At 32.7% G+C, this 14745-nt stretch overlaps 1 protein-coding gene across 2 annotated transcripts in view; it reads right to left on the bottom strand.

Moving 5' to 3' along the window:
* The window catches only part of LOC143071322 (uncharacterized), a 47737-nt gene that overhangs the window by 6244 nt on the left and 26748 nt on the right, over positions 1-14745 (bottom strand). For both annotated transcript variants that reach the window (XM_076245565.1, XM_076245566.1), the window contains exons 16-20: positions 14102-14225; positions 13726-13834; positions 6321-6435; positions 4819-4910; positions 3996-4402 (exon numbers count right to left, since the gene is read on the bottom strand). In XM_076245565.1, coding sequence (XP_076101680.1) covers positions 3996-4402; positions 4819-4910; positions 6321-6435; positions 13726-13834; positions 14102-14225 — 847 coding nt within the window. The remainder of the gene's footprint in view (positions 1-3995; positions 4403-4818; positions 4911-6320; positions 6436-13725; positions 13835-14101; positions 14226-14745) is intronic.

The raw sequence follows: 14745 nt of genomic DNA on the forward strand, positions 1-14745 counted from the left end.
ATTCTTGCCCCAACAAAATATTTTGTCAGAGCAATAATATCAACAAAAAGAATCTTATGTTGAAATATTTCCATGGGGCAAAGCTGCGCTCATACTGAATTTTAATTAAAAATTTGCTCAAAACCAGCATCAAAGTTCTAAAATTATCGTCCGTTTTTCATATATACCGGTATCGGACTAACGTCACTAAGGTTGACCAGGAACAGTTGTAATTTTTTAACATATTTTTTTGTCAATGGTTGATAATTATAAAGTTTGGTTATAGAAAGTAAATTATAAAGTTTTTTTCTTCATATTAAAGTATAACATAGCCTCTCAAGTACAGCCTAGCCCTTGTCGTCTATATTTATTGTAAGTGATTACGGAACTGACACACGGAATTTTACTGGTGCTGTTGTTAAGAAGCTTTTTATAGTGGAAAAGAAATCAGCGTATCATTCGTTAAATACTTGATATTAACAGACAGAATTGAAAGAACTTAATATAACTAAACACGTAAAAAATTCCACGGTACGGCAGGGGCGTGTTTTTTTGTTCTTCGGTAGTGAGCCAGAAGAGGTCCATTTCTTTTTTTTTTTTGCATTGGGAAGATCTTCTGGCTCTCTTCCAACTCTTCTTTTTAAATAGGTGGTTTAGGCACAAAACAGACATGGCGTCGTTTAGTCGAAATGACAGTAATAAATTTATGAATGTAGATATAAAAGAATGTGAGCTGTGTTATACATGTTTTTAGCCTTAGTAGGACATCTCTATAGGACGATAAGCTAGATGAATATAAGAACTACACGGACAATAACAGTTAAGGGCCAACTATTTGAAATTCTAGGGAAGGGATTTTGATTTATTGATGTTAAACCCTACTTTCATAACTCATGATTTGGCTAGTGGTCAGTTTAAATCATTAGATGAGGACTGAAGAAGGAAAGAGGGCATTGTTGATCATTTTAATATGTCGCTAAACATGCCTATTTTTCAACTCTTACCAGGCAACTATATTCATATACAAATTACTCCTGTCCCCCACCCCCAACCGAAGTTATTAAATATCAGATGGTTTTCTCTTATTTAACACAACTTAAAGTTGATGCTAATTTTTAACGCACAGTGACACATATTTCATGCATTTTCAGAAAACACGAGAGTCAGATATATATAATATAAAAACGAAGAGATGTGTTATTATTGATTATATGGCAACTATCGACCGGAGTTCAAATATGAAGTGGATGTAAGCAATTACAGGCAACCGTAAGGCCTTCAATAATGACAAAATCCGATACTTTTAAGCTGTTTATAAAAGTCCATGAAAAGTGTGAAACAATTTAAACGAAAAAACTAACGGTCTAATTATACATAACAAATCAATTCAAAAAATATCAAAACTGAGCTGAGACATGAACCAACAAAAACCACTAAACTGCAGGCTCCTGACTTGGAACAGGTTCATAAAGTATATGGCAGGGGTTAATATTAAAACGAAGATGTGGTATGATTGCCAATGAGACAATTTCTCACAAGAGACCAAATACCGTAACGCTGAAATTAACAGCCATAGATCACCATATGGTCTTCAACAATAAGCAAAACCCATTTCACATACTCAGCTATAAAAGGCCCCGAAATCACAAATGTAAAACAATTCAAAGAAGAAAACTAACAGCTTAATTAATGTACAAAATAATGAACGAAAAACAAGTAAGTAACACAGCAACAAACAACAACCACTGACTTACAGGCTCCTGACTTGGGACAAGCATATAGTTTTTTACGTACATAATGTGGCGGATATAAACATGTAAGCCGCGGATCCCAACCATCCCCTAACCTAGTACAGTGGTGTAACAGTACAACAGCATGTTTGTGAGCGCTCAATCCTCCCCGAAGCTGAAACAGTAGCGTAGCAGTACAATATAAAAACAACCTGCACAAATCAGTTGCAATTAGATTAACTCAAAATATCGGTACGAGACACACACAAAAAAAACCAGCAAACAAGAATTAAGACAATAGACTAAAAGCATCGAACTAAGAGTATGAGCAATTACTGGAAGTGTGTTCAAAACTAGTTGCAACTAGTACTGAGATAAATCTTGTTCTCCCAGACTGAAGTATCAATCAGTACACAACCAACTGATTTATTTATTAAGAAACGTCTGGTATACGTTGTATACTTACATATAGATCCATATACAATGAAAGTTTTAGAAAAATGGTAGTCCGAAGTTTTTGACCATCAAAATTGTGCATTAGAAATAATAGTTAGGACCAGAAGATGTTCTTCAAGGAGCACCATAGAAAAACGATTTTTAGAACTTTCAGATATCTTAGCTTTATACAAAAAAGCCAGTTCGTTTACTTTTAAAAAAAAATGGATAGACTAAGATGTACTTTTTGATCAGTCATATTCCAGACAAACATTGACGATTTTTTGTGCAGTTTAAGATTATTCTTAAAAATCAAATAGCGGGAGATTAAGCCTGGTTTGTTTAGAAAAATTGAGTTAAAGGAAAGCACAAAGAAAATTGCAACGAACAGAGCACACTTTTACAGTCATGCATGTCTACCAGACGTATCTTAATTTTCTAAAAAAAAACAGTCATTGTAAACTTAATTTATGTCATCCAACAAAACAAAAAACTGCTATATTGGACGTCAAAATGAATTTTTATTTTATTGATCTCCCAGAGAATATCTCCAGAAGAGATAAAGATTCTTTTGTTTACTCTTCACCAGAAGACATTCTGGAGATGTGCAGAAGAGACCAATAAAACATGCCCCAGACGAAAACTTCAGTTTCCATTTTGCACTATTAATGTCTGTTTGGTAAAACAAAAATAATTTAGACCATGACATAATCAACAATAATGAAATGGCCATATCATTGATATAAACAATTTAGTTATATAAGAAGTAACAAAATAAAAACAAAACAAAATTGTTCCTACCGTTTATGAATCAAAATGATAAATATGAGTTATTAAAATGGTCTACGTTCGAGTCTCATCAGAACCAATTGTTTTTTCATCGTTTCGTAATTTTTTACATTTGTCGTTTAAAATCACATTATCATTTATCAATAATATTGTAAAGACACCTTAACAACAAAAAATAAAAAAATAGATATAAATAATGTGCTAACAATATTTTAGTTTTAGGTTGAGCCGGTAATTGTTGAAATGTATAGTTTATGAAATTGCGAACTTTATTCATTTATTATATGTATACTAGTACGTTATATGTCCTATCTTCTTGTGTTTTTATCAGCAGAGTGCATAAAAGTACACACAAACTCATTTTTGATTATTCAAGTTAAAAGAAAACATAAAAAGGCCCTTAGTTTTCTCGTTTGAATTGTTTTACATTGTCATATCCGGGCCTTTTATAGCTGACTATGCGGTATGGTCTTTGCTCATTGTTGAAGGTCGTACGGTGACCTATAGTTGTTCATGTCTGTGTTATTTTGGTTTGTTTTGTGGACAGTTGTCTCATTGGCAATCATACCACATCTTTTTTATACAAACAATAACCGTAGATTTCCTTTGGTGAAAAATTTCTATATTTTAGTCATACATAGAAAGAATGTTAATTTTGTTGTTACCATAGCAACTATATTACTGATATTAAATAGTTGAACTTTATATCAATTTTGTTCTTCATTGTATTAATACAATGGTTCACTAGTAATAATGTATTCGCATTGATTATTTAAGGTGTAATCTATTTTAAAATGTACACAATACATTAAAAAAGGATAAAATACGTAAAAATGTGATATTTTAACTTAGTCAGCTTAGCATTTTTATGACATCATAACAAGAAAACGGCAAGAGATAAGTATAAAATTCTTGGTGTTTTATAAGCTCCATATCATAGAGATCAATTGAAAGAAATACCAATAGATTCTGAAGTGGGGCCAATTTTGCCCCTTATAGCCCCTTCTCCTTAACCTACCATTGAATTCTTCAGTGTCAGTATCTGTTAAGGGCCAAATTAACCTACCATTGAATTCTTTAGTGTCAGTATCTGTTAAAGGGCAGACAGTTTCTGTCAAAGCCTGAATGGCTAGCATTGCTTTATCTTCTTTTGATAGTCCACCATAAGTTACCAGGAATGAAGTAAAGGTTAAAGGTATGCCATAACATAGCTGGAGACCATAGGAGTATAAGCTGGATAATGCTTTGAATATGGCTTGGTCTCGGTAATTCGGTAAGATCAATGCAGCAAGTTTCTTAAATTTGTCACTGCTCTCTCCGATGGTCCTCGAGTCACAACAGTTGAACAGTTCAAATGCTTGGAAGGCACCGCTAAAGACAATCACTTGAATCATGGGGTTCATACTGAGAATATTTCCTGTCTGCAGCACTTTTGTTGATACATAGAGTTGACAGTACTTCAGCTGATTCTGAATAACAAATTACATTCAAATAGTCTTTTTCTATTAATTCTTGCCCTGTAAACTTAAAATAGAACCAGGTGAAGGAATATCACTGAGGCTATTACATATGAATGTATGGGAGGGTAAGAATGGAATTTTAATTATCAAAAGTGGGTCAAGGGTCTTTTATCAGTATGCATCTATTACCATTATGGAAAATTATCTACATGGTTCTTGGTTGTAAGGATATTTTGAAAGTCCCTTCCTGCCATTCTATACATTTTAATGGAATAGCCCTTAATGGCCTATGCTCCACCAAGGGACAACAGGATTAAGAAAGCAAGTTGTCTATAAGTTATAACATATATAGTAATTTTAAGTACATGATGTTTGGTCAAAAGAAGTATAGACATTTTTTGCTATCATTGTTTTATTTTTAGTACCTCAGTAAGTCCTCCATTGTCATCTTCTATTTCTTCATCACAGCTGGTATCTCCTCCAACTGTCCTCCTTTTCTTTGACTTTGGTTCCTCAACTAAAGAACAAATAATGTAAAAACATTTAGTTAATCCCTATATCTAACTTTCTTATGGATTGTAGAAAAAATAATTGTAATGTATAAATCAAAACTCAATGTTTCAATACTGATTGTAAATGGGTCAGATCAGATTTTACTGTCAATGGCGTTTGTCATCTTTTTTAAAATATCAAAATTTTGAAGTAGGTATACTGATCATTGAATTTATGTTGAAAGTCTGTAAGTTTTACTACAAAGAACCTTGAGAATTAAGTCTTTATTGAAACCATATAAAGTTTAATTTGGATCCTTTGGACCTTAAAGTGGACCAATTTAAACCAAGGCCAACAAGAGTGCACACACTGAAATGTCTTGCCTTCTTTACTAATCTTTGATATTACGTTGATAGTCCTAAATATAAAGCTTTATTACAACTGTCACATAAACTTAACATTAACCAAAAAACTAATCATTGACTAATGAACCATGACATTAAGGTCAAGGTCAGATGAACCATTTCAGGAAGACATGTACAGCTAACATTCTTCCATACAACAAATATAGTTGACCTACTGCTTATAGTTTAAGAAAAAAAGACCAAAACATTACAACTGAGCAATGAACCATGAAAATGAGGTCAAAGTTAAATATAACATGCATGACTAATAGATAGATCAGAAAATATTTCCATACACCAAATATCGTTAACCTATTCGTACAGTATTAGATAAAAAGACCAAAATTCAAAAATTTAACTTTGACCACTAAACCATGAAAATGAGGTCAAGGTAAGATGACACCTGCCAGCTAGACATTTACACCTTACAATCATTCGATACACCAAATATAGAAGACCTATTGCATATAGTATAAGAAAAACAGACCAAATCACAAAAACTAAACTTTAACCACTGAACTATGAAAATGAGGTCAAGGTCAGATGACACCTGCCAGTTGGACATGTACACTTTACAGTCCTTCCATACACCAAATATACAAGACCTATTGCTTATAGTATCTGAGATATGGACTTGACCACCAAAACTTAACCTTGTTCACTGATCCATGAAATGAGGTCGAGGTCAAGTGAAAGTTGTCTGACGGGCATGAGGACCTTGCAAGGTACACACATACCAAATACAGTTATCCTATTCCTTATAATAAGAGAGAATTTAACATTACAAAAAATCTTAACTTTTTTTTTAAGTAGTCACTGAACCATGAAAATGAGGTCAAGGACATTGGACATGTGACTAACGGAAACTTCGTAACATGAAGCATCTATATACAAAGTATGAAGCATCCAGGTCTTCCACCTTCTAAAATATAAACCTTTTAAGAAGTTAACTGACACTGACAGAATGACAAAAACTTCTCACAATAAATTTCCGTAAACCAATCCTGGCCTTCAAAATTTAAATAAAATACCTGTTTCTTGCAGTAATTCTTTAGAACTTCCTTCAGATACTCCATCTAATTGCTGCTGTGTTAGGCTAGTTTTTATTTTATATAATCTATTGAGAATTAAATGCAGGTACTCTTCCTGTAAAAATCACATTCAAATATGATATTGTGTAAAAATATCACATAATTCTTTACATGGCAGCAATCAATTTTAATCCCATTTTTATTAATAGCAAAATTCTATAACTGTTTAAGACAGACACAAACAAATTTAAACATTTAATTAGATATAAATTTCAACAAATCTTGTCACATGATACTTCACTGTTCAATTGTCATTATATTCCAGAAAATATTCTAAATGGTGATTGAAAGGATTGATAACTAGCTATAGAGGCTCTTGGTTTAAAATTGGCCCTAGAATTCAAAAATCAAAGCGCTGTAAGTGCTGAAGGCAGTTAACCAAAAACCAAGGCAAACGTAATTATGAAAACTGTGGCAATGTTGCTTCAACATTAAACATTCATATATTGTACATTTATGTTTATCTAATGAATTAACTATTAAGGCAAATAATTTATATGTTATCAAGGTTTTAAAAGCAATGCATATATCAATATATATTTTTATGGTGAGTTTGCAGTGGTATAAGTTCGCATGATTGCAGTTGTACTAGTTAGTAGTTAACGCTGGTTTTAGTTGCCTGTTAGTAGTACAAGTTGACTTAGTACACATGTCATAGTATGAATGGACTGGTTTCCCTGGAGAGAAAAAAAACGAGTTTGTGTTCTATAGTACAAAAGGTTTGAGACACAAATCTGACAAATATTCACTATTACAGGGATCAAAGGTGAGGTCTGACTGACCTGCCCATAGTAAATGGGAATGATTTGTTATATTGTCCCATACTGTGGATTCATTTATTTTCGTGGGTACCAATTTTCGTGGATTTAGTAAAACTTGCATATTCGTGGATATTTAATTTCGTGGTTTTGGCAAAGTCTGCTTACATTCCTTTCGAAAATTGGCAATTCGTTGAATATTTAAATTCGTGGTTCCCCTGTACCCACGAAATCCACGAAAATTGGTATCCAACGAATATTAATGAATCCACAGTACATGAATATATATGATTTAGGGGTGGGGATCTTGGTCATTTTCAAATTCCCAAATAGGTGGGGGTGGGGTGACCCCAGGAACTACCCTTTATTTCATTTGATTAGTTATAGTCCTATACATGAATGTATATGATTGAGAGGTGGGGATCTCATCCTTTTCAAAGTCATCAAACAGGAGGGGGGTAGAGTGGCCCAAAGGACACAACCGATATATCATATGATTTGCTTACATTCAGGTATTATATAATAGAGTTGCATTATTTGTGAAGATAAAGTAAGAAACTTCCAGCTAGTTTAACTGACTCTTCAAAATTGAAAAAAAAATACCCCTTCAAAATTGCAGTAATATGTTTACACTTTCAAAGCATCTTATATGCATTATCAACATTTCTCTTATCTATGAAAATATATCCCTTTCAGAACCAATCGTATAAAAAAAATAATCAATGTGTGGTTGCCGGTGATCTCAGAAGATGATTGACCATGTCAAAGGGTCATAACCTTTCTCAGCTCCTTGAATTGAACAAAACTTTCTAACAGGTGTTAATGAAATTGACAACTTCGTGGAAAGTGGAAGGCACTCGAAGGGGATTTTGGTTTAGAAAAGAAGAAAATTTATCCTTTAATCATTAGAGAAACAGATTATTCCATAGTAACGCTTGGATAAATCCAATAATCCACTTGTAGCAATGTAATAATCTATATTTATCACTGATAAGGAAAATTTATACTGTCACTAGGAACATATATATTGTTAGATATACTGTTCCCAGCTGTCACATTGTAGTGGATTTTGACATTAAAATTCGTCAAAAAGTGATTGCGAGGCTGTATAATATTTTCTGTTTTTACTTTCTTTTTAAATATTTATCTTTTGGTTTTCAAATCTAGAGTTTAAATTTTCATTTACCATGTATAGATGTATTTTGTCACCTGCCTGGATTTTTTTTTGTAGTTCACCAACACCCGGAATTACCCTTATCAGCTTCCGGAATTGGATACTATATTGTAACTGTCTTACGGCATCCATTGTTGTTTTCAATGGTTTTTTATCAGTCAGATGCGATTTTAGTCGAATGTACACATTATTTGTCACCAATTTTCTGTTTAAAGTTAGCGGTTGAACAAAATTAACATCGCTGTCATGAATAATAATGATGAAAATAAGTTTTGAGATCGTTTATTTGGAGACTTTGGTGAAAAGGTTTACAAAGTTAATTTATATATTTTTTTTTAAGTGGAAGGCGTAGCTAGTTACCACCTCAGCAAGTTGAAATTCCAATTGCAAAAGTGGAAGGTCGCAGACCTCGGACCACTGCTAATTTGAACCCCTTGGCCTCCAAATTGAAAAGATACAAAAATTTCTTCTTCTAATTTAAAATTACGGCCAACCGCATGAACAGTTGAACTAACTAATGGACTACTGACGTAGTTGTACTACGTATTGACGACAAACAATATTATTACGACTTTTGCCATTTGGTAAATCTAAACTACTTGTCCTTTAAGATTTTTGGCGATTAATTATGTTGTACAATTGTTCTTTTACATCTTAGCCAAAAGCACAGGCGATAATAAACTACATAAAGATTCCTAATGACAATGAATGAGCACTACTTCCTATGTGCAACTTCAAAACTTTTTGGTGATTCGACGATCACTAAAGGTTTCCTGGTCATATTTTTTGTAATCCAGAATTAAAAGTATTAAAAAAGTGTTGAATTAGTTATATATAATAGTAGCCAGCTAGATAATAACAATGGCACGTATTTCAGCATTTATTGGGTAGAACACAAATCTAGGGTGCTCGCATAATGCAGCTTAACTGCATACAAAAATCCTGGTGGCCATCTTGAACAGTAAATTGGCAACGTAGAAGCAACACTTCATTAATTGGCAACGTAGAAGCAACACTTCATTAGGCCAAAATAAAAAGATTGTATGTTTGCCCAAACGCGACCGACCCAAAATAAACCCGTCGACTCAAATTCTTTTTTTGACGTTTTTTTGAAGAATTTTTTTTTTCAGATTTTTTTTGGGTCCGCTCCGTCATCGTACAAAACTTAATGTCTGTCGTCTTTGCGTTTGAAAGTAACTGTGAATAAGATTAAATATGAAATGTTTTTATTCACATAATGTGTGATACTTATAAATATAGAATACTTTTCGAAAGAAAAACTCTATAAAAGCTTAGTTTTGACATTTTTATAGCAATTCAAAATAAAACAGTTCACCTTTAGTATGGTAATGGCTGTAATATAACTATACAGATTGATAGACTGATTTAGGAAATACATCAATACAGTGGAGTTACAGACTTATAGGATTGTAAGTATGATTTATTTTATCACTTTGCACTTTCACATTTTGATTTAATAAAACAAATTGCAATTGGGTCAAAATTTTGAATGAGTTGCAATTGGTGAATAGCAACACTAACAGTCAAGTCACTGTAAAAACTGCAAACAAATTTAATCATTACATAATCAGCTGATATTTTTTTTACACAAACATCGTGTTGATGGCACTGTTGAAAATCACTTCATAAATCCACTAGCCCTTTTACACAGCTAGCAATTGTCAGTGTTATAAACATCTCAGGATACAAATCATATAGTAGACTAATTTATTTATAGAGGTTTTAAATTCATGGCTTTTGGTTTTCTCTACCAAGGTTTGACGGAAAAAAAAGATATACTGTTTTCAGATCTTTTAATATTTTCATGCAAATTCTGATAAAAAAAAAAAAAAAAAAAAAAAAAGAATTTGCCTACCTACCTACCCACACCCAGTCATCATGGGTCGGGTTTGGGCAAACTGAAATATTTTTAATTGTGGCCTTAGCACCTCATAAGGAACATTTTTGACCTTGTATTTTTTGTTTCATTTCAGTGGTCCTTTAAAAGAAGACATTTGTATGTATTTCTCTTAGGGTCCTATGTTTATCAAAGCCTAAAAAAAGGCTGTTAAAGCAATTGCTGCCAAGTTAATGTTTTTGAGACTTCATTTTTTTCATCTACATGCATACACCTAAAAGGTGTCTTGTCTAGTTAGAAGTAAGAATATTTTAACTTTATATATCAATAAAAGACTTATCCAGCAGAAAGTTATTTTAAAATTGTTTTACATTTCCCAAGGAGGCGGCATGTTTACCAGGCTAACAGTGGATACAAACATATGAGCGGAAATAGGAAAGATAATAACTCAATGAAGAAACCATAATAGTATACAATCCCCTGCAGTTTGTAAAGAGTGTATACAACTGGGAAATAATTTCCAAGCTTCCTTTTTGTCGAGCCTTCGACTTTAGTCGAAAAAGCGAGACTAAGCGATCCTACATTCCGTCGTCGTCGGTGTCGTCGTCGGCGGCGTCCACAAATATTCACTCTGTGGTTAAAGTTTTTGAAATTTTAATAACTTTCTTAAACTATACTGAATTTCTACCAAACTTGGACAGAAGCTTGTTTATGATCATAAGAAAGTATCCAGAAGTAAATTTTGTAAAAATAAAATTCCATTTTTTCCGTATTTTACTTATAAATGGACTTAGTTTTTCTGCGAGGAAACATAACATTCACTCTGTGGTTAAAGTTTTTAAAATTTTAATAACTTTCATAAACTATCCTTGATATGTACCAAACTAGGACAGAAGCTTGTTTATGATCATAAGATAGTATCAAGAAGAAAATGTTGTGAAAATAAATTTCCACTTTTCCGTATTTTACTTATAAATGGACTTAGTTTTTTTGCCAGAAAACAAAACATTCACTCTGTGGTTTAAGTTTTTAAAATTTTTACAATGTTCTTAAACTATCCTGGATTTCTACCAAACTTAGACAAAAGCTTATTTCTGATCATAAGATATTATTCAGAAGTAAATTTTGTAAAAAAAAAAATTCACTTTTTCCGTATTTTACTTATAAATGGACTTAAGTTTTTCTTCCAGTTAACATTACATACAGTCTGCAGTTAAAGTTTATAAAACATTTATTAGATTCATAAACTATCCTGGATTTTTTTACCAAACTTGGAAGCTTCTTTCAATCAAAAGACAGTATCGTGAGGAAAATTTTTATTGATGTTTTTCCTCATTTTTGTTGAGTCTGCGATTAACAGAAAAAGTAGGCGAGACACCGGGTTCAGTGGAACCCTTACGAATTTTTTCTTTAAAATGCATTATAATTGTCATTATTTTTAACTTATCTTTGTTCGTTTAAATATATCCATGATTCAGTTGAAGTGTTTCTCATTTTTCGATTTAATATAGATTAGACTGTTGGTTTTCTCGTTTGAAAGGTTTTACACTAGTAATTTTGGGGTCCTTTATAGCTTGCTGTTCGGTGTGAACCATAGCTCCATGTTGAAGGTCTTGCCTCGACTTATAATGGTTACTTTATAAATTGTTACTTGGATGGAGAGTTGTCTCATAATTGGCACTCATACCACATCTTTCGATCTCAGCTCAATTCATTCCAGAAAAAAATAACCTTGCACGATGTCATAAGTATTTAGACTAGGATTTTTTCATAGAAGCTGAGACTACTATACTTGTATAGTAGTCTCAGTCAGATATAAGGCACAAAAAATCTTACTTACAAGACATAAACATGTAACAAGTAAATATATATATTTAGGCCCACTAACATTTTGTTTTATAATGCTACTTTGTCATTATTTCTTATATCTAAGTCCCAAATATCATAGCTCAGCTATAAAGCTGATATCTGTAATCGTCATGCAATTTAGCAAGCATCTTACTAAACAAATCCTTGAATTTAGGAAAGACATGAAGGTGTATTTCAGGAGCTTGAAATCCTATCTATAACAGGATAAATAAATGACAAACTCGACTATCACAGTAGAGCTTTAATATTATCAACTTTCAAGAACGTTGCAAATAATGATCTCCAAGCTGGAACTAAAATTGCAAAAGCATCGACTTTACTTGTCCGAGATTATTCTGACACCCAACGGCTGACTACGACTTTACAAGATCAATTTCAAACATGAAGTAGACTCGTCCACTGGAAATACGAAGATATGATATCGGCTTAATCATTTGTCATGAATTATAAGTTTTAATATCCAAATCCGTCAAACTTTTTTGGTCTCATAATTTATGAGACCAGATAATTCTAAATTATTTTTTGTGAATATCTCTTCCTCTTTACTTGTACTTCATGTATGGACGGGTCCATTTCATTATTAAGGTGATCGATAAATCTTACAGAAAACAAACTTATTATTATGTGTTATAACACAGGGTTCTTTCTAATCTGAATAATTAGGTCGTAATATTTCACTCACTTAGTTCGCTACATTAAGTCTACTTGAGAACAATGGACTTAAGTGGACGCTGTAATTATTCCCGTTAGCCTCTTTCCACAAAATTATTTGCGCAAACAAAATAACAAGGTTGATCAGTTCAGTTTGTCTATTTTTAGATTGTACAGGTAATCATTCGGTTTATATTGACATTTGACATCCTTATGCATTACTGTAACATGCGTAGTGATTTATTAACGATAAATTTATGAATGAACAATGATTTTATGAATGAACAAGAGCAGAGAATTGTATTGTATGTCTCTGACAAGAGTAACTTGACCTCTACCAGGGAGAAACAAAAACTGAACATCAAACCGTGTAAGAGATAATTCAGTCAATTTTTGATATTGAAACCTACATCTGAAATTATTCAATATTTTGTTGTAATATCTCACGCAGGTATAAAAATGCACTTTTTTGGCGCGGACTTTTATCTTCTATGATAGAAAAACGTTTTTCCCCTCAAAAACAAATAAACATATACAAGAGCATATGTTGAAACTTTTCAAATCCACTAATGCTTTTCAACAGTATCAAGCTAAGTGTTGCATTAGAAAACATAAATCAGTGTTTAATAATTACACGAGGAATCTGCTTAATGTCCTTAATTGGCTTAATATGGACAGAGTTTTTGATCTGGGTCAAAAAGATGGCCATACGCCACAGCATTAAAGCAATTGCTTTAAAAACGAAGTGGATACAAAATAACAACACCTGTTCAGCACCTCTTTAGGAACATTCATGTCATGTTAAGTTTCAATCCATTCAGTGGTTCTCTAAAAGTAGCCAATTGTTGACGGATGCCAAGTGATGAGAAAAGCTCACTTGGCCCTTTGGGTCAGGTGATTTAAAATAAGGCCTTTCAAATACCAGTACTTATTTTCCCAGAAAATGAAATTTAATCTTAATTATTTAAGGAATGGTTACTTCAGCTGAGTGTTATTTTTTGCCTTTAGAAAACTTATTCTTCCATATTATCATACCTGACTACTTGATTCCTGGAATATTTCATGTTCTATTCGTGTACAGTATGCTGTGGCATTCATCACTAACTCTCCTGTCTGTGATGATACTGGTAATAATGCCTGTACACTGAAAATAGGGGGAAAGGTACATTAATCACTTTCTCTCAAATATTTGACTCTTACATATATTTTTAACCAAAACTTCATATGTGTAAACAAATTATCATTTTAAAAATTATAACTTGCTTTAATTACTTTAGACTATCGTCATCTTCAGAAAGTTTGGTTTCACCACCTTATGTCTTTTGAAACAACTCTTGCTAGAATCAACAATAGAACTGATTTCTTGTAAGTAAACCTGGTTTACATTTGCTCCAATTTATCTGCAACTTACATTTTACCAATAAAGTGATTCCTAAAACCAAAAGTGACTTGTTCTTTCCAACCAGTACCCTTGTCTACCTTTAACTTTTTATTCGTAACACCAGCCCTGTAGGGTGACTGACTTTTACCAGTCTCTGAAAAATAAGAATATGATAAAAATATATCATTAGACCAGATAAAAAGTTGTCTCTCAAAAACATAAATTAAAATTTTCAATCTAGACAAAAGACTGATGATAGTTTTTCCCTGTGTGCTTTTTTTTAAAACATAACAAGAATGTGTCCTCAGTACACGAATGCCCCACTCCCACTATCATTTTCCATGTTCAGTGGACCGTGAAATTGGGGTAAAAACTCTTAATTTGGCATTAAAATTAGAAAGATCATATCATAGGGAACATGTGTACTAAGTTTGAAGTCGATTGGACTTCAACTTCATCAAAAACTACCTCGACCAAAAACTTTAACCTTGAGCGGGACAGACGGACGAACGGACAGACGGACGGACGGACAGACGGACGGACGGACAGACGGACGGACGGACAGACGAACGGACGGACGAACAGACTTACAGACCAGAAAACATAATGCCCCTCTACTATCGTAGGTGGGTCATAAAAAGATTTTGTTCCTAAATATTTCATGTATACAATTA

Source organism: Mytilus galloprovincialis, chromosome 4 (genome assembly GCF_965363235.1).
Source record: "Mytilus galloprovincialis chromosome 4, xbMytGall1.hap1.1, whole genome shotgun sequence".
Taxonomy (NCBI): Eukaryota; Metazoa; Mollusca; class Bivalvia; order Mytilida; family Mytilidae; genus Mytilus; species Mytilus galloprovincialis.